General features: G+C 32.5%; 1 protein-coding gene across 2 annotated transcripts in view; it reads left to right on the plus strand.

The window, feature by feature from the left end:
• Positions 1-24,633, plus strand: part of LOC116776774 (protein slit) — a 72,193-nt gene that overhangs the window by 20,055 nt on the left and 27,505 nt on the right. For both annotated transcript variants that reach the window (XM_061529207.1, XM_061529208.1), the window contains exon 2: positions 12,346-12,498. In XM_061529207.1, coding sequence (XP_061385191.1) covers positions 12,356-12,498 — 143 coding nt within the window. In that variant the 5' untranslated portion in view covers positions 12,346-12,355. The remainder of the gene's footprint in view (positions 1-12,345; positions 12,499-24,633) is intronic.

Raw genomic sequence — 24,633 nt, forward strand, 5'->3', positions numbered from 1 at the left:
GCTGTCCTTTTAACGGATTTTCATTAAGCACTTAAAAAGCTCATAAGACTAGTTCTCCCCGCGGCTTCGTCCGCACTAATAAAAATGAATAAATTTTCCTTAGGAACCTTAGTTAGTACATAATTGTTCAAGCTATAATGTAGGCTAGGTTTATGAGATTAGTCGTAACAAATGGACACACAGAAGTTGTTAAAAATATATCATTATATATATATATATATATATATATATATATATATATATATACTAATGTACTGTTTTAAAAATGAAAAGAACTATTAAACCATTCTTCTCTACCTGTTTCTGTTTTTTGTTTAAATATAAAAAAAATAACCAACACGCGAGCTCTCCCGATTTTGATAACAATCTTACGGCCAACAGAGTTTAAATTGTAATAGCTCTATCGAATAGTTCATACAAATTATATTGCATTAACATAAAAACATTATCCTCGATGTGGTCTATGATAATCTGTTAATAACATCAAAATATGTTTAACCTATACAGTGTAAACATTTTAATAGGTTATAAGTTTTATATATTTATTGTCAATTGAACTGCGGGGGAATTTCGGGCCCTCATCCGTCCCTTACTAACACAGGAGAAAGAAAGGGACGGGGCATGACCCTTTTTTTTCTTTGTTAATTTGTTGGAACTAATGTTTTTGATGTCCTGAATTTTAATTACACAGAAATTTAAGAAAACAATGTTGTTTAATGCTATAATGGTTGATCATTAAAATATTATTATTATTATTTTGTTAGTAAACAATTTTTGATATCGTCAATTAATATTATTTTGGCTGAATAATATTAGATCTGTATTATTCCTTTACAAGAAATTATGAGACGTACAAAATCTTTGGACTATAGCAAAGAACCAGAGTTATTTACTTCTTTTCTTAATATCTTATTTGTTCTATATATTTCATTTTAATATTTACCCATATATATATATATATATATATATATATATATATATATATATATATATAAGTGTGTATAATGTAAGGTCAATGACCGTTTTCGGTGTGTTACATTGAATAACATTGTTTTGATCGTGAAACAAAAGTCGTTAAAACGACATAACATTAAAAGATAATCAAAGATAATATTATCTTTTATGTAATTTGCGAGATCTTTTATGGAAACTATTCATATATTATGTAGTTTTTAATAAAAATACATGTACTTATTATATGTTTTATCTCTGATACAGTTGCTGGTAGGTTTTGTGGTGTTAACCAAAGTTTAAGGTCATTTATATTGTTATTTAAATATCAGATTTTTAATGAAAAATGTCTAGAAAAATATTTGTTTATTATAATGAAAAATAGTTAGATATAATTATTCTTTTGAATTAAGATTCTTCTAGAAGAGGTAAGAGAAACGTTCTTCTTTGTGTCTGTGAATCGGGAGTATTGTATCGGGATCTAAATACACATTGGAATTCAAATACGAGGTAGGCTCCGTGTTGCGCACGCGCAGCTTTCTACTCCAGTGATGTACTTCAATGTATCGATAAATATTAAAGTTATCGTGACACATGACGTATTTCTAATATTTTTATATGATTATTTTAATGTATTAAAATTAATTAATTTTATCATTGTTGCATAATGCGTAATTAGAGATTTTTTTTTATTGGAAAGACAATAGACATTGACAACAGCAACAGTGGCGCCACTGGCGGATGACAACGAAATTAATTCTCATGTTTATTCTTTGAACACTTATATATAGTAAAGCTATTTTCACTTGACATATTAATTCTAAAGCTAGTTTCATTAAAAGTTATCTCATTAGACCCTACTCCGGTAAGTTTATGCTTTGACAAGATAAATAGCTGTCTTAGAAACGCTTTGACAAGTTGTCTTAAGTGTTTAGTTCGCGCTTTACAACAACAGATGGCGTTAACGAATTCAAATTTAATAACACGGCAAATACGTGCGGGTATTAGTAACCCGAGTGATGTTAAAATGAGATTTAGTTTATATGATTAAATAATTATCGCCAATCCGTCTTGAGCGAGCGTGGTGATTAATGCTCTAACTTTCTCCATGTGAGAAGAGGCCTTTGCTCACCTGTGGGCTCGTATAGGCTGACGATGATGGTGATGATGATGATGATGAAATAATTATCCTGATATTTGAAACTAAATAACTCTGGTTGTTGCAAGTTATATGTCGTAACTTATACATTTCGTAGGAGATTTTCGATGTTCGTGGACAGAAAGAGAGAAATAATTTGGAAAAAAAAATTAATTGAATACATACGTTATTTAACTTTGTTCCAAATTTGAATGAAAAAAACACAAATACGAGATAAAATAGAAATACTTTCTCAAGCGTGGCCGCTGTATGACTAATGTAAAACTCGTACGCGCCCTGCCACTGGACCAATGCATACCATCCCACAACAAGTCAAACCCACTTTGGAAATAACCACAAAAATAACAACCCCATTTTCGATACAACTGAATGCGGTAAATCTCTCAACAGTAGTGATGTCCCGGCGAAACATTTATCGATATTTATGTCTCCCTTATATCCGGTTCACGATTTACTGTAAAAACATTCGTCCCATCTCTAACATGTTATCAGTGTTATAATTTCTTTGAAGGTGAATTTATATGAAAAGTTAATTTATTCAAAGCTGAGTTAAAAAATCGTTGATATACAAACAGGATATACAGAAAGAAAATTTTATTAAGACGAGCCGGTTCTAGGGAAGATCTTTTCCATTCACTTTATCAACGTATTTTTACGTTATATTTATTATAATATATAAAATATAATTATTTTCTCGTCGTAACACAATGGAAACTTTTCAAACAAAATTTTCTTCCTTCCGTATTTCTAAATATAAGTTAGGTTAAATTTTTTTTCTATTAATCAAATGGTTTATTTGAATCTATTATTAAAAAATCTTTGTAACTTTTGACCTCTGGTACGTGGTACCAACCATTAACTGGAATGCACCGAGAAAGAGACTCGCTTAATCGAAGCTCTGTTTGTAAGTAATTCTGACGTAATCTACAATTAAATGGCTTGAGTTAAGGACTTAGGATATAAATACTTACTAAATTTTGACGTGCGATGATGATGTAATGTCGTACTAAGGTTATGTGACATTTGCTTATAGGAATAAGTACATATATATATATATTATATGTACTTTACCGTACGTACATCTTCGCTACATACGAAGCGTTTCACGTCTCTCATTAAGTAATACGTTAAGCACCAAGCACATAGTTTAAAATCAATTGAATTTTCATTTAGTTTTAAGATAAAAAGTAAAAATATCTTTTAAATCTTGTATAATTATAACAATACATTTTCCTCTCGTTATTTTTTACCCAATCTAAACATACTGCCTTAATCTACCAGTTACAGTACATAAAACAGGGAAATAACATTAAGGCCCAAAAACAAAGTGCTCGATACCAGTCGAGTGGAATAATTCCAGGAAGTTAATCTTTATAACCCGCAATAGCTTCTTTAATAGCTTGAAGTCTCCGATAAATACAAGCTGTTACAAACCACAGCTCTATAAACTTCTGTTAAAAAAACATGAATTTGTGAAGAAAGTCTCACATTATGCTGCCTTGCCAATAAATGGACTAAGTAAAGGTAAATTTATGCAAAAAAAACTCAGCACAGATATCCGATCAGCTCTTTTTATCCGACTGTACCCCGCGGCGAGGTTTTTAATTAAACATTTCATTATGCCTCTAATTACAGCGTCTTGTTCATTTCGTTTGACAAATCTGAACACCAAAAAAGTTAAAAAAAATAAATATTGAGAGCTCTTTAAAATTTAGTGTATTTTTTCACAAATGGGAATGAAAAAAAATTATTGAGAATTAATAACCGTGATCACGGCTGCTGCGAAGCACTTCCGGAGTTTGTTGTTTACATGCGTATTGCATCCGCAAATATTAGTTACATTTAAATCAGTGGTTCCCAACCTTTTGCAGTCTTTGTTGTTCGCGTGTGACGCAAAAGAAAAATAAAATAAATGACTAAGAAAATTTACTTTAATAAAAAACTCAATGTATTTCTTATTTACAAAATATGTCATTAAAACATTGATAACATTTAAAAGAGTTTTGAATTCTTCTACAGATCACAATTTGTATCCCGCGCAGCACCGGTTGGGAACCACTGTTTTAAAGGAATACCCTCGAAAATTTTAGCTATTATTAACAATGAATAATAATAATTTAACTTTACACAGTAACCGGTAAAGGGCGGGAAACTACGTGATACAGATTAAAAATGAACAGACCTCGTTGGATAATGTTTTCTATCAAATACAAACGAGAGGAACAAATTTTTTAGGGTTCCAGGAAAACTACGAAATTTACTTATATGTATATTATAATATAAATTACATATTTACCTTATAACCTATACCTAAGACTACATGATTGCCCCGATGTTAGGATAGTGACCCCTTCCTTAGCTTGTGTGGTATCAGGAATCTTCTGGTTCACACGGCTTGGTGTTCGTTCATACAACGATGTTGCCCCGGCGATGTTCGTTTATTTTATAATATGTAGCGCGTACGTAACAAACATCATCGTTGTTACAAATAAAACTTGCTGTTAATATATTAAATAATAAATTTTGTATGTCTGTCGTAGACAAAGAATAGTATGACAGCTTTGTTTTCAATAAAATATATTTATTGCCATAAAATAAAGATGAATTTTCATAAATTTAACTCAAGGGAAAGTTATTAATTTTCTTTTTTTATATTTCAAGATCTGTAACGAAATTTTGGACACTCATTAGTTGAGTTAGACATTAAAATTACTTCGTAGAATTCGTGAACTCTGAACATAATTTTATTCCTACCGAGGACCAAGGTTGACCCCATACAGACGATCTCGACATATAAAAATATACTTAAAATATTTTTTTCATCACAATTAATTCATATTTTATCAATAGCAATTTAAATACGTAATACATTTGATTTTTTACACAGAAACGTTTTTTCGGCTAACTTTATGTTATTTTAGAATTAAAAAATATTGTAATGCCAAAGAAAAAAACTAAATGTATCTCCCGTAACCTATATCTCGCCTCCAATCTCACACTTACTCGTTAACTACCAAGTTTCTCACGCAGTCCGTTTGTCTTTATGTCACACGTAATTGATGCATTTACTTCTAATTAATATCTCGTTCCTAGACAAAGCAATAAATCATGCTGTCATAATTTTAATAAAAGCGACATCTCTTGACCAAATGCGAAAGTTAGATTATTTTTGTTTCTATCAATCATATAAAATAAAATTAGATCTTAATGTTTATAAAAAAAATACTTTAAAAAATAATATTCTTACAATGAAATATTGTAATGAATAATCATTATTAATTTTATATTTTGTTTATTGATAACAATTAATGAGTGTTAAAGCGCCATCTGTTAGATAATATAGGAAGCTGAGCGAAAATCTCAAGTGCAATGATCTCGAGATGAATCCATGATTGATGAGTGTATCGGATGCTGGCTGCACTAGCTGCGCTGTGCGGATTTACTTGGCTCGATATTTGGTTATTCAGATTTAGCAGATATTTCACACGAGAAAGAGGTATTAAAAGAAATTAAATGTCTTTTTCGCAAATGGACTAACTTGTGAGTGTTCCCTTAGCTTTGATATGATCTTTACAAGACTGATCTTTTAAACATTAACTATTTAGTTACGAACGCTGCCAACACATGAGAGAATCATCTATAAAGCTAGGAGATGTCTGTCTATGAGAAGCTGAATTTTGTGTTTTTTGTTCAGAAGAAAAAAAAATATCAGCAGAAAATGTATACTATCGCAGTTATAAGAAAATACAAAAAAAAAAAATTAAATGCGAAAGTTCGTGAGGGCTATATATGGATGTATGTCTGTAGCTCCTTCACCCAAGAACTGCTTTACCGATTTTCACGAAACTTTAAGTAATGCGGCTCAGAGATCAGAATGAAACATAGGCTACATAGTTACTGACGGATTTTCGTATAACGTTGTATTGCGTGTGAAGCCACGTCACACGTAGTAAGTAAACCGCCGGTCAGTTATCACAGTATCGCTTTTAAACACTAAACGTTCTCTATGATCCCGAGCCGACTAAATCCGGGCGCTAAATCGTATAGTGTACTATATGTGTGGATGTTTCAGTATGTACGTACATTCTGTTAGTTCATAGTTTAGAACACACAAGTGGATTACAATTAAGTGAATGCGACGGACAATCAGAGGATGGTATTGTGTTGTACAGACGGAGAGAAAAGTGTTAAGGAATATATATGTGTGTGTGTGTGTGTGTGTGTGTTGTTGAGTTCTTAAGACTCTCAACAGTATTCAACGAAATAAAACTTGTATTTGCCTATTTATTGTGTGTTTTAATTTATTTTAACTACGTACTGATCACGGACAGACGAGATGAGGGATTTTTTAATGACAGTAGTTACTTCCATTTCTACAATACGCTATAAATATTTAGAAAATACAATTCTAGGATTATAAGTCTGGAGGTCGACGGAAAATATTTATTTAGAAATAAAATAACATTTAATTGATTTCTATCTCCCGAAATTCAATTAATTTACAATCACTTATATTCCTTATAAATTGATTTATTTATATATATATATATATAGTAATTATGTTTGCAAGTGTATTACTAAAGAGCGCGTGTCATACGTCGCTCACAGTTAGCGGGCCCGCTGTTACAATTGTGTCACACATTGGGTACATACAGAAAGACGAGCACATATATATATATATATATATATATATATATATATATATATATATATATATATATATATATTGTTGGCATTTATATTTGCTTATCTTGCTAAAGGGTAAGCCATATGAGTACAGTTACATTTGGTTATGTCTAAGTATAACAATTCATTTTAGGAAAGAGACACGTGTCCTAAGATAAGGGAACTATCATTTTATTTAACTTACGAAAATGTATAATATTTTAATGTACTTAAAAGACATTATACAATCGTAGAATAATACTTGTATTATACATTTATTACTCATTAAAGTGAAACTTCTTATGCCACTTCGAACAAGGTTGCGTTAAACGTTAAACGATTCTGGTTAGAGAGGGGATTGAAGAGAGAGAGCGAGAGGGGATGAAAAGAGAGAGAGCGAGTGGGGATGAAAAGAGAGAGAGCGAGAGGGGATGAAAAGAGAGAGAGCGAGAGGGGATGAAAAGAGAGAGAGCGAGTGGGGATGAAAAGAGAGAGAGCGAGAGGGGATGAAAAGAGAGAGAGCGAGTGGGGATGAAAAGAGAGAGAGCGAGAGGGGATGAAAAGAGAGAGAGCGAGAGGGGATGAAAAGAGACAGAGTGAGAGGGGATGAAAAGAGAGAGAGCGAGTGGGGATGAAAAGAGAGAGAGCGAGAGGGGATGAAAAGAGAGAGAGCGAGTGGGGATGAAAAGAGAGAGAGCGAGTGGGGATGAAAAGAGAGAGACCGAGAGGGGATGAAAAGAGAGAGAGCGAGAGGGGATGAAAAGACACACAGAGTGAGAGGGGATGAAAAGAGAGAGAGCGAGAGGGAATGCGGGCAATCAATAGTGACTTGTAAGTAATGTTAATAAAGTTTGTCTTAAAGAAACACAAAAAAAATCCTTAAAAATCTATTTCTACCCCCATCCCGCTATCATTCCATCGTAACGAGATGTCACATCTTCCGCGCGGAGGGACACCACGCACTATTATTATTTTACAGTACATAAAAGCCTAATAATTTATTCACATAAACATAACAAATATTATTGTAATCACAATTTCATCATCACCTGCATCTGGAGGTCCTTGTACAGCTGGGAACTGGTCATTCATGAGCTAGTGACCAGTACTTTGAATAATTCTTCTTTATCATGTAGATTTCTTTAAATCTATTATTTTTTACGCTGGCATTGATGATAAGTGTAGGTTGTGAGAGATTTATTGAGTGTGAGTTTTAAATAAGAGTTAATCAATTTAAACGAAACTAATATTTTCAGATTACTACGCGTCATTTTGAATATTTTTTAAACTGCATACTACCGACTCGGCGTTTCGGTTACTGTGCAGCCTTTCGCGGGCAGACGAGATGAGAATTTCATAATTCAAATTGGAGTACTTAGTTTAAAAAATAAAAAAATGACTTGTAGTAATCCGAAAATATTAGTTTAATTTAAATTGATACTCGCCATATCTTACATATCATTATAAACCAATTTATATTATAATATTACGTTCTGTATCGTGGGAATCGATTTTGAAACATCTCGTAGGAGAACTCTCCACCACACCCTTACAATCTTCCGCATCAATAGATTTTAAGATCGAAATTAATTGAGCATTGAACAAGTATGAGGTCAATGGACCCCGAATAATTTATTGAAAACGCGAATTCAAATTACGGCGGAACAAATAGAATGTTAGCACGAAATTGTCCCAATATACAATTATTCTGTGAAAATCACATATTTTCATATAAAATGTGTTTTTGATTTGATATAATATGTCTTAATTAAATTAAATACTGGTTTTAACACGTTTATATTGTACGCGAGAGCGGCCATTTTGTAATCAGAAAAAGGCGGGAGTCGATTTATCCGAACATAATTGATATCCTGTTATAATAAGATAAAGATCTTTCATTTGCAGTTCAATTCTATTCTTATATATTTTTTTAAATTATATTTTATTTTAAAAAAATCGACTTAAAAAAATGCTTATTAATTTTAGTGATTAAAAAAAAAAAAAATCTGTAGGCTAAAGTACGATTAAAATATTTTATCTCATTAATTTTTTTTTAACAATTCACGGAAGTATGTTATATAATATTTACTTTTAATTTGAAAAAGAATCGTATTTCTACCTGATTTCCTCATTTTTATGGCCATGAAACCAAACAGAAATGAACAAAAGACAGAACAATTGTATTGTTACAAAATATATTATTATTCGACAGTAAAATTTCGGTAGCTTTCCCCGGCTTCATACTGGGACAAACAAACACAGTATTCTCGGAAAGCACTAATTGAAACGTCAGATCACCTTCGCAAGACCGGATTTAAAATCTCCAAAGGAAAATCATCCCTAACCGTATTGCATTATAGCGGAAATTTCAATAAAATTCCTACAAAGGGATTTTGAAGTGAACTAAAAGTTTATGTCAAAAAATCAATCGTAAAATGAAATGACTTCCTTCAAAGAAAAATCGATCATAACATTATCAATATACGCCATAAAATTGATTGATAGACACCTAAAGGATTTGGAGCAATAAATATATAATGAAACAAAACAAATAAAAATCGACTCTAATCATATATAAATAGGCTACAAATTTAATCGCACGGACCGAGTTATAAATTATCTGTGACGTGACAAGAAGCACTAAGGTGTGAATTCAAATTTCGAACAATAGTGTTTGACAGCTGAATGCTTTTTTAATTTTTAAAAGCGGCTTGAATTCCATTTGTGACGATAATATGGCGGCTGTAATTAACCGGCATTGGGGTTAAAAGCAATTAGCGTGTGAAATTGGCGCTTGAATTATTACAGGGAATTAATGCGGAATTTACAACACTAGTTGAAAACTGTCGAGAGCAAAATTAAATCCGTACACCGCTTTATAATCGGGACGCTTAAATTTTCATCATTTAAGCTTTGGGAGTTGAAAAAAAGTTGTAATAAGTTATTTATACGTAATATGTCAGAATATTTAAGTTTTTTTATTAATAGATGAAGATATAAAGTCCTTGAAGCTAACTATATATAATTATATCTGATCGATATGACCTCGTTTGACCTTTACGTTTCATTCATTATGGCGGCCAAAGAATCTTTTGTACAGCCATCTGCCCCGACTTTACACACTTAAAAAACATGAATCAACCATTTATTATATGTATATATATATAATATTTCATAATATAGGTATCTTTGTTATTAAATATTCTCTTTATGTTGTATATAAGAATGACATAAACTCCTAATTCCTAATACAATATTTATAATATTTTTTTCCAAGCTTCGTCATATTTATTAATCTTCAAAAAAAAATTACGTATCCGCCATTTTGTTTCTGCAATTTTGACAATCTAGAGACGTACCTCTTAGGGCTTACTAGCTAAATGATTATTTTGTGTTTCATATGAATATTAAGTTATTGAATATTATTTTATTTATATTTGTTTTAAAATAGGTTATATAATGTAAGTAATTGATAATAATATTTTAAGGAAAGTCATAGAGAAAGGGACTTCGTAGATGAAACAATTGTTTGATGTTTTAGGAATTATTACAATCTTTATACCTATATATATACTAGGTACCAGCCCCGGCTTTGCACGTTCTCTTTACCAAAATATATAATTGCCCATTTAATTTTGAGAATTATTACACTTATGTTGTGATAACTTTCAAATGGTACGCCCGATTTAAATGATTTGAAAAGTAATTTACAGATACTGATGTAGGCTTGAAAACGAAGTAATTTATTTTGATAAGAGTTGGTACCGTATTTATGTTAATAGCTTTCCAATAAACGCTTTAGGAATACCAATTTTTTAAAAGTTGTAAAATGGATATAGTATGTTATCCTTAAGGTATAGACATATGCCACCGCGGACTTTTATGTAGACCTATATAAGATACACAATTCTACCGTATATTGTTTTGGTATATCTCAAAGACTTTAGGCAGCGTTTTCGTTAAAAGCTCTCAGACGGCTCACGTTTTCCCGACATCTTCAACAAATATCGTTAATGTACACACAAGTAAATACAAAACCTTAACAAATTATATACTAAAACCTTCCTCGAGAATCACGCTATCGGGTGGTGATAGCTGTTTGATAATCGGTGCAGTAGTTTTTCCGTTTATCGCGAACAGACAGACAGACAGACGCGGCGAGGGACTTTGTTCTATAAAATGTATTGATGATCGATGATATTGATTTATACATATATATAATTATACTGTACGTATTTATGTCACTGAAAACTTAAACGGCTAGAGCGATTTGAATGATTTTTTGCATTTGTGTGGAGCCACAGATGTTTTCAATTCACAAACCAGGCCGGCAGATGGCACTGCAGTCTCTATCTAGGTTAAATAAAACGAAAATACTGAAACGTAGCCACTATATGTACTATTTTATCACACTACAAATCTCCTATTCAGCGAAACTCATTTTCGCGGACGGAGCCGCGGTCGAAAACTAGTTATTTATATTATATAATTTTCTTATTTCCATATTCATTATTCACGCGTCTGTATTTGAGGCATCCCAAATCTCATCCGGAACTGTTCTGTCTCAATGTGTTTGGGTACAACCACTGATAACCTGTGAGTGTGTTCGCGTCTGTAAATAGCTCCGTAACTCTGCACACTTATTGCTATACACAGCTTAGTATAGCTTGAGAATCACGTGACAGATTAATTTAAACGAAAGCAATAAGCTAATTTAATGTTAAATTAATTTAAAAAAGATCCACTAATAACTTAAAAATAACATATAAACATGCATCTTTATGTTATCTTATCTTTTATCTTTCAATATCTTTCTTATATTATATCTTTTATATAAAACATGCATACCATCAGTATGTTCGTAATAGTTTAAAGTAATTCAAGATAATTATGATTGATCGCTTGACAGTAATGGGGCTTTTTAAAACGTTTGATAAAGCCATTACTTTATGTTTGTTGGTAAGGAAGTTACTATCAGTGCTCACCAACAGTTCGAGCGATCGAACTACGGACAGACAGTGACAGTCACAGTGAGTGAAAAACTGATAGTAAGTGTTCAGTCCGAAGTTCGAAGTAGCAAACACATTGTAAAGGCACTTATATATATATATATATATATATATATATATATATATATATATATATATATATGCTTAGTGAGAAATGTATGTGTGTACATACAATACATATACTAGCCAACCGGACATGACATCTATAGTACGTGTCACGTGCCTTCATGCACAATGCAACTGTTATGTCTTATTCCACGGAAACTACAAGGAGTACCGGGTTAAATTATTTACTGTCTTATCCTGATGTCTGAATAATACTACTGCAAAGTTATATCAAAATCCTTAAAGCTTATTTTTGCGTGAATGTGTAACAAACGCTCATACATCCTCACAAAATTTATACATATGTACATACATCTATATCATCTAATTATATGAACTTGGATATATTCGGCCTTTGTCTCTCAAAGTTTTGCAGTAATTAGGAAACAAAGAGACAAACACATTATATAGTATGTTAGACGAATGGTTTGTTAATTTTAATATCTTTTCTTTCAGATGCCGTAAGATGTTGTTGATAGTGCTGTCGTGCGTTCTGGCCGTGGGCGCCGCCTGTCCGTGGGCGTGCTCCTGCCGGCCAGGTGCCGCTGACTGCGCCCATCGAGCCCTGCTCCACGCACCTCGAAGACTGCCAGTAGATGCCCATAGGCTGTAAGTATACAGAAACGAAATTTTTTTATGGGAATAATGGCAAGTTGTAGATGGCTATTTGATCGCCCATGGACATCTGCAACATAAGAGATGTTGCGGATGCGTTACCAGCCTTGGTTGGTGAGGAACGAGAAAAAGGTGGGAACAGGGAAAGTACCACCCTCTCACAGCAGATCGGCGTGATGTAGCCTTTAATGGCTGCTTTTCGTCCGATGAGTGAGAGAGCCGGTTGCCCGTTCCCTATTCCCACCTTTTCCTGTCATTTCTTTTTCCCACCCCTCCCTATACTTAAAAAACCAAGGTTGGCAACGCGACTGCCCACGACTGCCCACCAAGTAGGCTCTCTGCTCGTTTGTCACCTTTCACATAAAAAAAAAGTTTTATAAAATTTATATTTATGATCCTTTGTATTGGAATCGAGAAACTGAGACGGTACATGTTAAATAAATCGCAGGCAAACAATTGTTTATTATCTATAAGAAGTGTACTTAAAAAATAACTTCAAAGATAAACTAAATTTCATCAATAAAGTTAAATAAAATAAGGTCTTTCGGATACTACGCGTCTATCACTATTCTATATGCACATGATCCCGACATTTCGTTTCCTCAACAACAACCGCGGTCAGGGGCGAGATGAGAGTGTCCGTCAGTTAGTCTTGTTGTTTGTCCACCGCCAACGATCTCTTAACTTTCTCACACCGCTCTGGACGCACGAAGACTGTTTTGTACCTCGATATCTAGCTGAAGCATGGACATGGAATTTGTATTTTTGATGAGGGAATTCCAGGTGTTGGACAATTGGAAGCCGTCTTCCCTATTGCAATAAGGATGATGTTTTAATTTCAATAGACTCGCGAGTAAATCTACGAAGCTAGTCTTAGATATTAAAACTTAAATTATTTAAAACATTCAGTAAATTATAATATAAGGATATAAAAGTAATTAGTTAATAAACTAATACAATAATAAAATATTATTCTGAAGACATACTATGATCGAACCAAAAAATCAGTGCCTACCATAAGTTTGCATTTTTTTAACTTCATACGGACAGTATCGAGTTTCAAACACAAACCTACGGTGATACGGTGAGGTAGATATAATTTACGATGCACACTCGTGGTAAGGAGGAGGTCGATAAACCTATATGGGGCGTCTTAATCGAGATACAGATGCCGAGTGCTTCATGATCTTACGAGGTAATATAATTTAAATGAAACTAATATTTTCGGATTACTACGCGTAATTATATATATATATATATATATTAAACTACGTACACCCGACGTTTCGGTTCCTTAGCAGCAACCGTGATCACGGGCAGACGACATGAGAATGTCAGTCAGTTGGTCTTGTTATTCGTCAAACGTGAGTGCCTATATAGTTCAAAATAATAAAATACGCGTAGTAATCCGAAAATATTAGTTCCATTTAAATGAATACTCGCGGAAGTCTTAAGGCTCATAACATTATTGAAATCAGAAAATCTCAAATTTTATCAACGTGTGTTTTTAAAGGTGGACTACGACAATTTTATCTTACACTCAGAAAGCATGTATTGATACTCTTTAAATTACTCGCCGTTAATGTAACCTGGTTGGTTGCGGTTAATAAAATATTTTAATACAGTTTACTTAAAACTCTTTGCAACTAAATAGTAATTAATATTATATTTTTATAACTCATTTATCACGGATGTCTGTGATATGCAAAAAAAATCTCCTAATATTCTACTTCAGCCTAAAACCTAAAAGTTAAAGCAGGTGTGTAAAGTTTTCCGCCGACTTCGTCTGTGCTATTTTCAATATTTTATACGAAATGAATTGCCAAAGTGTGTAAATAATACGTATATTAACCACCCGTCAGCGCCATCTATTGTATGTGCCATGTAACTCCACACACAATACTATTATTACGACTTAATCTTGGAGGACCTGCATAGAATTCACGATAGTATTATAGCCTGTCTTATTCTCACGTCTAAACTACATTACCGAAAAGTTTTACCAGAATTTATCGAGCAGTATCGAGTAAAAGAGGAACATACATCTCTACATCCTCACAGACCTTCTCATTTATATTATTAGGATCAACTAACGAGCTGAATTGATTTCGATGAAACTTAATGTCGGTATAGCTTACGTCCTGGAAAAATAATTAAAAAATTTAGCTCGGTCTTTCATATAGGTCGTATTAGCCGGGTCAAGCTAGGTAGGTTTTCAGTCTCTAGCGTGCAAAAGAATACTTCAATACAATAGTTTAGTTTATTATACGTTACTTCATTCGGTAGCAAACAAATAAAGAACAAATAGCCCGGGAACAATACCATCAATTCCCCATGAACCGCGCCACGTGCGAAGCTATAACTTAAGGGGACTTTTCCATTTTCTCCGCCATTTATGGTGGTCCAAGGGTGGGCACAGAGCAGCTAGCTACAGACGTAACAAATAAAAAATAAACGTAAAAACGTTGTGAACCAAAAACTTATTTAAAAGAAAATTAAAATTATTCCAGATGACATGTTTATATATGTATGTATATTGATAGAACCTTTTCAAGACTTTCTATACATATATAGTGAGCTCTGTGATTGTTCTAATCTATACCAATAGCTGACTGTAGCCCGCAATATTGCTACAGACGCAAAGAAAAGCGCTTAAGGACTATTCATGTAAAAATAAGTAAATTTATCTTAGCCTTATTAAAATATCCCTTTGAAACAATTTTCCTCCTTGTTTTATTTATTATACCGTCCGTATGTCCGTTACAATAGAGCATTATTATATAGAGGCAACCAAGTTTATTAATTAATAACTAATATATATATAGTGAGCTCTTATTATTCTATGTATAGGAAAAAAATATTTAAAATAAACATGTTAACTTTTATCCTTACTACTAGTGCATCTACAAACTTCGTCACGTGAATTAACACAAAATACACATGCATGCTTACCGCATGTTTGCATACGAAACGTTCCCCGTATCAAATCCAATAACATCCTAATACTATTATTATGTGTTTTGTAAATGAAAAACTGCTAACGAAGCAAAATATTATACGCATAATATTATGTAATGAACTTTAGGAAATTAAATGGACACGAGATTTTTTTCAGCCTCTGTCTTATTCTTATACTTGAACTATGTTACTGGAGAGTATCATCAAAATTCGCTTAGTAGTTTTTGCTGGTAGTGATAACAAAGATCCTTCTCTATATCTCCAGTCTTTCTTATTTTTAATCTTACTAAACTCTATAGATTTATGAAAGCATAATCCTTTGTTATTTTCCACAAAACTGCCTAATTATTAGAGTCCTTTCAAAATAAAAACTGTCATATTAAGATATTTAAAAATTAAGTTAATCCCGTTTACTAAATGTTATTTAGTAGGTTAAAGTCTCATCAAAACCGTCACAGCCGATTAGAAATTATCGAAACTTATAGACGAAAAAAAATCATATATATATATATATTTCGTGCCCGACTTCACTCAATACGAACATCGCGGGCGGATACTACTGGCTTATTAAACTTCAATATAAACAGGAAATTTTATTGTATTGTAACCACAATTTAGCTATTGATATAAAAATGGACGCGCCGTAAAACTCAACACTATAACAGTTGTTCCAGCAACACATGTCTTGGTTGCTTGGCTAGAAGTCAGTTAAACATTAGGACAGTTGTTTCTCATTGCTGAATCACATGCAGACAGAATTTTACAAATATGTTTTTCATATAAGGCAGTAACATTTAAAGCATCGTTTTGTTTAAACAATTCTTTATACTTTCGTGTGCATCCAATTAGCACTGTCTATACAAAGAAACAAGATTTTTATTTTTTGTACAAGCAGAAAATAAAAAAAAATTAAAACGTCCTATTGGACGATAGATGTCGCTGACAGTTAATAAGCATATATATATATATATATAAGACAATATTCTCTCTAAACACAATACCGATCTCAAATGAAGACGCGGATACAAACTAGTCTGCTGGAATTGTTAATTATATTACGGAGAGAAAATAGAAAAACTTACGAAACAGTTTGTTTAAGGTTTAAAGCAAAAGGAGAATCAGTTTTGAAATCACATTAAAGTTGTCAGACAATTCAGTCACTTCAAAGTCACTTCAAACTTTGGCTTACAGTTAAGTTATTTAAATAAGTTATATAACATTCTATGTTTGTCCATCAAAACTCAATTTAATTACCACTATTCACTCATACTCGTAACAATAAAGAAATTTATATTGTCTATTTTATTCCTAAAACTATTATATTTTATAAATTTAAATAAACAGGAATATGTACGTTAAGTTTGAACCATATAAAACAGCGAGTTAAAACTTAAACCGTATAAAATATAACTCAAACAGCAATTCGTTACCAATTTAATTCAATTGCCCACGGAACAGAGCCAACTGTTCTGGCTCGCGGCCAGTCGAAGTCGAGGGGCACAGCTATATTCAATAATAACTTAATTAAGTTGCAACATCTTTATTTATTTCTTAAATTTTGTCGTTTATTATATCTCCTGTACTCCATTAAGTATTCAGGTCCTTGTTTGCCCTCTTTGCTTCGGAACAATACATTGAATAGCTGGGATAAAGTAAGTTTTGTGCGAGAATTTTATTATTTTATTAAAAACTAGCTTTGCTCGCGACCTCGTCCGCGTTTCCTTCGTTTTTCCTAAAAGAGCAGCATGTCCTTCCTCACGGGTCAGCGGTTTTGATGTAACAGACAGATTAACTTTCGTATTTTAGTAGGGCAATATATATCAATCCACAATACTGTTGAAAAATATAAGGAAGCTGAGAATGTTATTACTAGCTTTACCGTTACGCAAGAATAATCCTTATAGTATGATTCAATGTTCACGCGCGATGGCTTATGTCGTGTTTAAGTTCGGTGTTCCTGTACCGACTCCTATGATTCTTTTTTCTATTGAATAGGTAATAATATATATATATATATATATATATATATATATATATATTAGGGATGATTGATTGTATTATAAACGTATACAAATATAATCAGAAAGCTCCGAACTGCTAAGCTGTCTGGAGTTACGCGTGTTAGTGTGAGTCAACCGTAAAAGATAGACGTATGCTGTTGTGGAATATTTTTTATATAATTTTATGTAAAATATTTCTGTCATACATGATTTCTATCTACCTTTAAACATTACGGCTGTACATGCGACGGAAGTTTAAACATGAAGTAATTTCTCCCGTTTTCCCAACATTTCCATTCCCTGCTCTGCTCTGCATTGATTGTAGCGTAATGTAAAGTATACTATAACCTGCCCAGGAGTATGAAGAATAATTGTAACAAGTTTCGTTAAAATCCGTTGAGTAGTTTTTGTTTCTATAAAGAACATACAGACAGACAGACAGATAAAAATTTTACTGATTGCATTCTCGGCATCAGTATCGTTCACAAATCACCCCCTCGTAGTTATTTTAAATATATATTTAATGTACAGAATCGACCTCTCTACAGATTTGTTATAAGAATAGATTATGTCTTTCAAATTGTTATACTAATACGTTTGTATGAATATTCTCATAAAATGTTCATCCTATTTGGATGATCTTTATTATTAAAAATAACCTTAACAATAAAGGTTACATCAGACATTCACACCTCGTCTGCCCGTGATCACGGTTGCTGAAAAGTAACCGAAACGTCGGGATTATGTAGATTTAAAATAATAAAATCCGCGTAGTATATCCGAAATATATTAGTTTCATTTAAATGAATAAAACTCGCGAAAGTCTTACAACTTATTAAATGAAGGTTATATTTTATAATATTTGTAAAATTATTTCACTTCACGGGTTAGTTTTTTAAAACCGGCTTCTTATGAAAATTACGCATTCTATTCTGAATATTCACGAAATTTCTTTTCTAATGTCAAATGTCTATTGCTTTGGTTGAAAAAGTAATGGAAAGAACAAAGTTCCTCCGATAAATAACTAAATTATATTTTAATTGACAAATAAATAAAAAATTCAAGCAGATATGCATTACAGCACTAGTATAGAAGCAAGTCCCTTTACGAGCTTTGTCTAGACGGAGCTTGCATCTAAATCTATATTATTATTTAAATGGACTTAAAACTATAAAATTCGTTTGACAATTATTTGTATCATCAATCAATACATTTTATAGAACGAAGTCCCTCGCCGCGTCTGTCTGTCCGTTTGTTCGCGATAAACGGGAAAACTACTGCACCGATTATCAAACAGTTATCACAACTCGAGAGCGTGATTCCCGAGGAAGGTTTTAGTATACAATTTGTTAAGGTTTTGTATTTACTTGTGAGTACATTAACGATATTTGTTTGAGATGTCGGGAAAACGTGATCCGTCTGAGAGCTTTTAACGAAAACGCTGCCTAAAGTCTTTGAGATATAACAAGATAATATACGGTGGAATTGTGTATCTTATATAGGTCTACAGAAAAGTCCCTAACACGAGTGCTCAGTGTTACTCTAAACGGACAGTTTCTTAGTCTTCCTTCCTAAATCTAAATACGATAATTTATGAAGGTATATGTATGGTATGCTGTAAACGTTCTGTATATAGTATTTGCAAACGTGTGGTACGAGTGTAGTTTTATATGTCTAACTTTAAATGCAAGACAAAATAAAGGTTTTTCGGCGAACTTAACCAAACATACAATATTTATCTTCTACGCCTGATTTTGTTTAACTTCTTCGTTACAAAAATTATTATAAATTTTATATGAAATAGGATATTTTTCAACCTTTTATTTAACAAACCGCAATATATTTTTACTTATATATAACCCTTAGTATGATAAAGATTTCAAACGAAAACTTATTAACTATAAGTTTTATAGTTACATCGCATTTTTAATTACGTGATCGTACACAGTTTATTTTATTCATTAAATTTTCAACTCGAAATACTATTAAACTGATAGTTTTGAGTTATTTTTTATCGTTTGATTGCTATTTTATTCATATTACGTTATACTTGGTAGGTTGTGTGCATGTCCATGCATGTGTCGGGGTCGGCAACTTGCCAGCGCGCATTGCAGGTTCCAAATTAATGTAAACCTTTCATAGCCTTATATGTATACGAGCTAGGGACCTCCTGGGATAGGTTACAAACATAACCCGGATAGTGACGTGATTACTAGAACTGTTTTAGCTTCTTTGCTATCACCTGGAGAAGCCGTAATCATTCCAGGACTTCCGGAATCATTAACTCGACAATACATCTGGAATAGAACCAGGTCTTCATTCAAGACAGCCGCTATCTATCAGACGTATCTTTTATGAGTTCGTCATAAAAATGTGCTCACGACAAATTTACGAATTTTTCATTAGCATTTTTACCACGCGTTCGTGCCGTCACACTACAGACGCAGAATTAAAAGTTTTTCAATCGTAAATCGACTAACATTATAGTATTAACCTATTAATTATCGCGTGGACACGTTTAAATGAAACCAATTTTTTTCAGATAAAACGCGTTTTTTTATTATTTTATACCTACATAGTGTTGTGGGAAGTATCAAACCTTAAAAGACATTATCATCTCGTCTGTCCGCTATCACGGTTGCTGTTAGGAACCGAAACGTCGGGATTATGTTGATGTAAAATTGTTTTATTTAAATTAAAACGAGTAACACTGCGGTGTAGTATTCAACGAACTTGTACTAAGCATTATACTAATAACTACTGTATTACTCTCCATTTGTGTATGCAAAATAGAATTCGTTATTAAACTAAGTCCGAGTAACTGAGAACGGAGTGAGTAACTTAAATAGTTTACTTGAAATATTCCCGAAGGAATCTCGGAATGATTATATTACTTCGTCTGTACATTTCAGCACGAAAGTGTCGCAGCGGACTCGAAAGATATGACCATATTATATCTTTAGTATGTGTACTTATAGACGAGAAATACTTTTAATGCCTTGTAAATGATTAAAAATTAATGTATAGGATACTTCTGTTGATATTTCAGAAATTTTTCTATGATTTTTAATACATTGGGACATTTTGTAATATTAATTTAAAATTTCCTAACAAAAGTCTTAAAAAAATCCAATCATCTAAATCCATTTATTAGTTATTACTTAAAATAGATTTGAAAATCCTGCTCCGTGGTCGATAGAAAATTTCACAACTGTTATGAACTCAATATATCTTCAGATATTTATATCTGAAGATATTTCTTCAGCGTAACTTCAACTTTGCCACTGAAAGAGTTTCAAACGGAGCTCGGTCAAAGGCTAACTTTACAAGTGTTTCAAACTGTAATTAATTTTGCTCTTTACAACACAACATAAACAAAATTCAAATAAATTTCGAATTATATTAAATACACAGAAAATAAGCCTTTCGTAAACATCCGTTTTAGAGTTAATTAAAAATAGACGCCCCACTCGAGAGCAGAAAATAAAATATCAATTAAAATATAAAAAATTCTGTCTATCCAATTTAAAGGCTCGTAATTAACAAATGGCTCTCGTATACGACAATAATTACATTAAACTAGTTTTGGCCTGCACTCTATCCGCGTGAACATTAGAGTTCCGTTCACAGACAAATATAAAGTTTGTTAAAATGATAAATATAGTAACTAACCGGCAGCGCCATCTATCGTCTGTGTCACGGGACTATATACATAACACAACTGTTACGTGACCCCGCTGGAACTATACGTCATTCCGGGATAAGTTCCAGCCTATACGTTTTTCTGATAAGTCAGCTATATTATTGTGAAGTTTCATCAAAATCCGTTCAGCAGTTTTCACGTTAAAAAGTAACAAACAAACATCCTTACAAACTTTCGCTTTTATAATATCAGTAGGATTTACAATAAAACATAAACCTTACTTTCGACTTTTCCATTAGCTTAAATCAAATAATAAAATCGATATAAGAATTTTATAAAAAAATAATTAATACCTAACACTTTTGTTCGCGACTGTACAACATTCCCGCGGTGTTAGAAGTGTGAGTTTGTAATTACAAGCTATTGCACATCTACGAACAGTTCAGGGTTCCGTGGGGTTTAATGGAAACGATGGATTATACTGAACCTATATATATCGTGGTTAAAGGCTCATAAGTTTAGGTTCCTTAATTAGTATTAACTTAAAAATACGTCATTAGGCATGCTGTTGAAATGTCAGAAACGCGGTTATACTAATAAAGTTACGTTAATTTTAAAAAATCTAGTTTTATTAAGTAGATAGAGCAGTTTAAACGGCGGAAGTGAGCGCTTAACGCGCGTAGATAGACGCCCCTTAAACCTACACCTGGGTCGCAAGTCCCAGGCGCTGTTGAAGCTCCTCTCCCTGCAACGATGGACCCGGCACCCGCACGGTGAGCCCATGGAGTGATGAGGAGTTTCGTCTGTTTGTTATAAGAGAATAATATGACATTAAAAATTAAATTATCTTTGCCTCATTCATCCTGATTTATTTATTATTTTTTACATAAAAACGGATACGCTTGAATCTAATAAGATTTTTTTCCTTTTTAATATTATTATAATGCAATTATTATTAATAAATACATTCCCATATTTTACTCGTGCAGTGTGTTTGTATTTTGCGATAAAGTTACTAAACATTATGCTTACCAAGTTTGCGTTACACTACATACGAACCGTTTCCCGTTTATCGTTCAACAATACGTTGACACTAAATGTGATTTACAAGTTAAAAAGCTGTCACCGCTCTTTATGTTATAAATCAAACTTGTGCTAAGATTACCGATCAATGTTAAATTTCGTTGTGAATACATCTTTAGTTTTAATAATTTAAATTACAGGCGAAGCCGCGTTAAATGGCTTGTTATAAAACAATACGCACAACCAAACAAAATCACTGTGTTGTTTATATAATTGTGTTCAAATTTCTCATACAATATTCAGTTTCGTTGCTTGTAAAGCGATACGTCCAACTCGGATATTGCTTTAGGCTTGTGATCCAGAGTTTTGCTGGGCGATTAATATTATTACCTCACACACTATGTATGTACGTCTGTTATCAAAAAACTACGAAACAATATCTGTCAAATTTTATATATATATATATATATATATATATATATATATATATATATATATAAAATTTGACATACCATATATATATATATATATATATATATATATATATATATATATGGTTCTGTCTAATTACGAAATATTAGTTATAATTTTAATCTTACAATACGAAGTATCTCAAAAGGTTTAATTTTAAATTCACTATAATTACATACTTATTAACACATAAGGTTATTTTATAAGATATAATTATATGTTAGTACGTCACATAAAAACTCATAAACAAATTCAAAAAGCAGTCACAATACATAGCGCAGCTTGCAGAGGAATATTAAGTCTAGGTGCTGGTGTATTGCACCAAGTTATAGCTGTTAAACATACAAAAATATCAATAATTTAATAATTCTATATATATGCATACTAAAAAGATTACAAATACTAAAATTTTGACATAACTTCGTTTCCCTAACATTTTGTTTTTCGTCATTCTTCAACACTTCCTTTTCTCACGCATGAATATTATTTCATTAACTATAAATGCTCGCGACTATGGATGTGCTTAGTCGGATTATTTTCATCAAAATCGGTTCAGCTTTTTTAAGATTAGGCAGAATTAACTGATAGAGTATAGTCTCTTGTGCATTATAACGTTCGCTTGCGTCGAGTATAAGACTGATTCAATGGAACAAAGACAATACAAATTTATTTCTTAGCTATACTACACTCGTTAAGAAATAAACACTGACTCTTATCCTACTTTGAATGCAATGAAGAGCGGTTAGGTTTTAAATTACCGATAAAATTATGCCCATATATATATATCAAATTTTTTCTAGACCGATTACTACAAGTTTGTGCCACACAAAAAATAGCGTTAACAGTTTTCCATTCAAACATCCTCACGTATAGTATCAACGTATTATTGAATGAGAAACGGGAAACGACTCGCATGTAATTCAATGTAAACTTGTTTTCTAAGCAATAACTTTTACGTATATGTCAGTCTCCGTACGCATAATTTTTACACGCAACTCATGTACGTTCGTAACTCAACATGATTTAAATAAAACGTGTATCAAATACTCGTGAGAACTCCAGACATCGCTTGTCATTTCAGTAGAATAAAATGCTTCTATATCCCAATTTGATAGTACAGTATGCTATACTTATTCAGAGACTCGTTCGATAAACTGTTAACGCTCCGTATTTAGTATGCTGCGTAACTTGAGGTAAGCGTAACGTTGACAGTAAATGAGACAGACGAAATAATCAAGTTAATTAATAATAATTTATATGATAAAAAGCTATTTGATTTAGTCCGGAACTCCGCTTAGTTCTCTCGGGATCTCATTTCTTTGTAACTTACATGAAGTCGCCTGATTCAGACTATAGATGTCGCCACCGGTTGGTCAAAAATCTATTCTATTAAAACATCTTAAATATTTCTCTCAATCTAATTCCTAACTTAATGCGGACAAAGTCGCCGGTAAATACTAGTGCATTGTGAGGTTTATTCCTACGCATGCTATGCACACTTTTTAGACATGGCAACACCGCCTGCAAGCGGTAGTGTTTTATAGTGAGGCTGAATATGATCGTAACACATATTTACCCCGGGGTAACTACAGGCGGAGTGCTCTAGAGTACCCGCGCCGATCTATTACAACGCATAAATGAATTGCCTTTGAAGACGGGGTAAAATTGACTAATAGCTTGAGGGCTGTTCAGGCTCTTTTAGAGTCTGCTCTCGTATTGAGAGCGACTCGTTTGTATCTTAGAATTAATTTCTAATATATTTACAAACATATGTATTCTAATGTATTTAAGTTATTTATTTAATTAAAATCTATTACGTTGGTATGTCACTGAACTCTTAAAGTACTGGACCGATTTGAGTTATATTTTTGTTTGCATTGGTATGGTTCCCAGATGGTTTTGATTCGCAAATCAGTCTGACAGATGGCGCTGCAGTCTGCACCTAGGTTATTTAAAATTAAAAGACTTCGTTGAAAACATCTATACAACGATACATTTAAAATTCTCTACCAGACGCGGCCGAAGTCCCGGGCA

The sequence above is a fragment of the Danaus plexippus genome (genome assembly GCF_018135715.1).
Source record: "Danaus plexippus chromosome 29 unlocalized genomic scaffold, MEX_DaPlex mxdp_37, whole genome shotgun sequence".
Classification (NCBI taxonomy): domain Eukaryota; kingdom Metazoa; phylum Arthropoda; class Insecta; order Lepidoptera; family Nymphalidae; genus Danaus; species Danaus plexippus.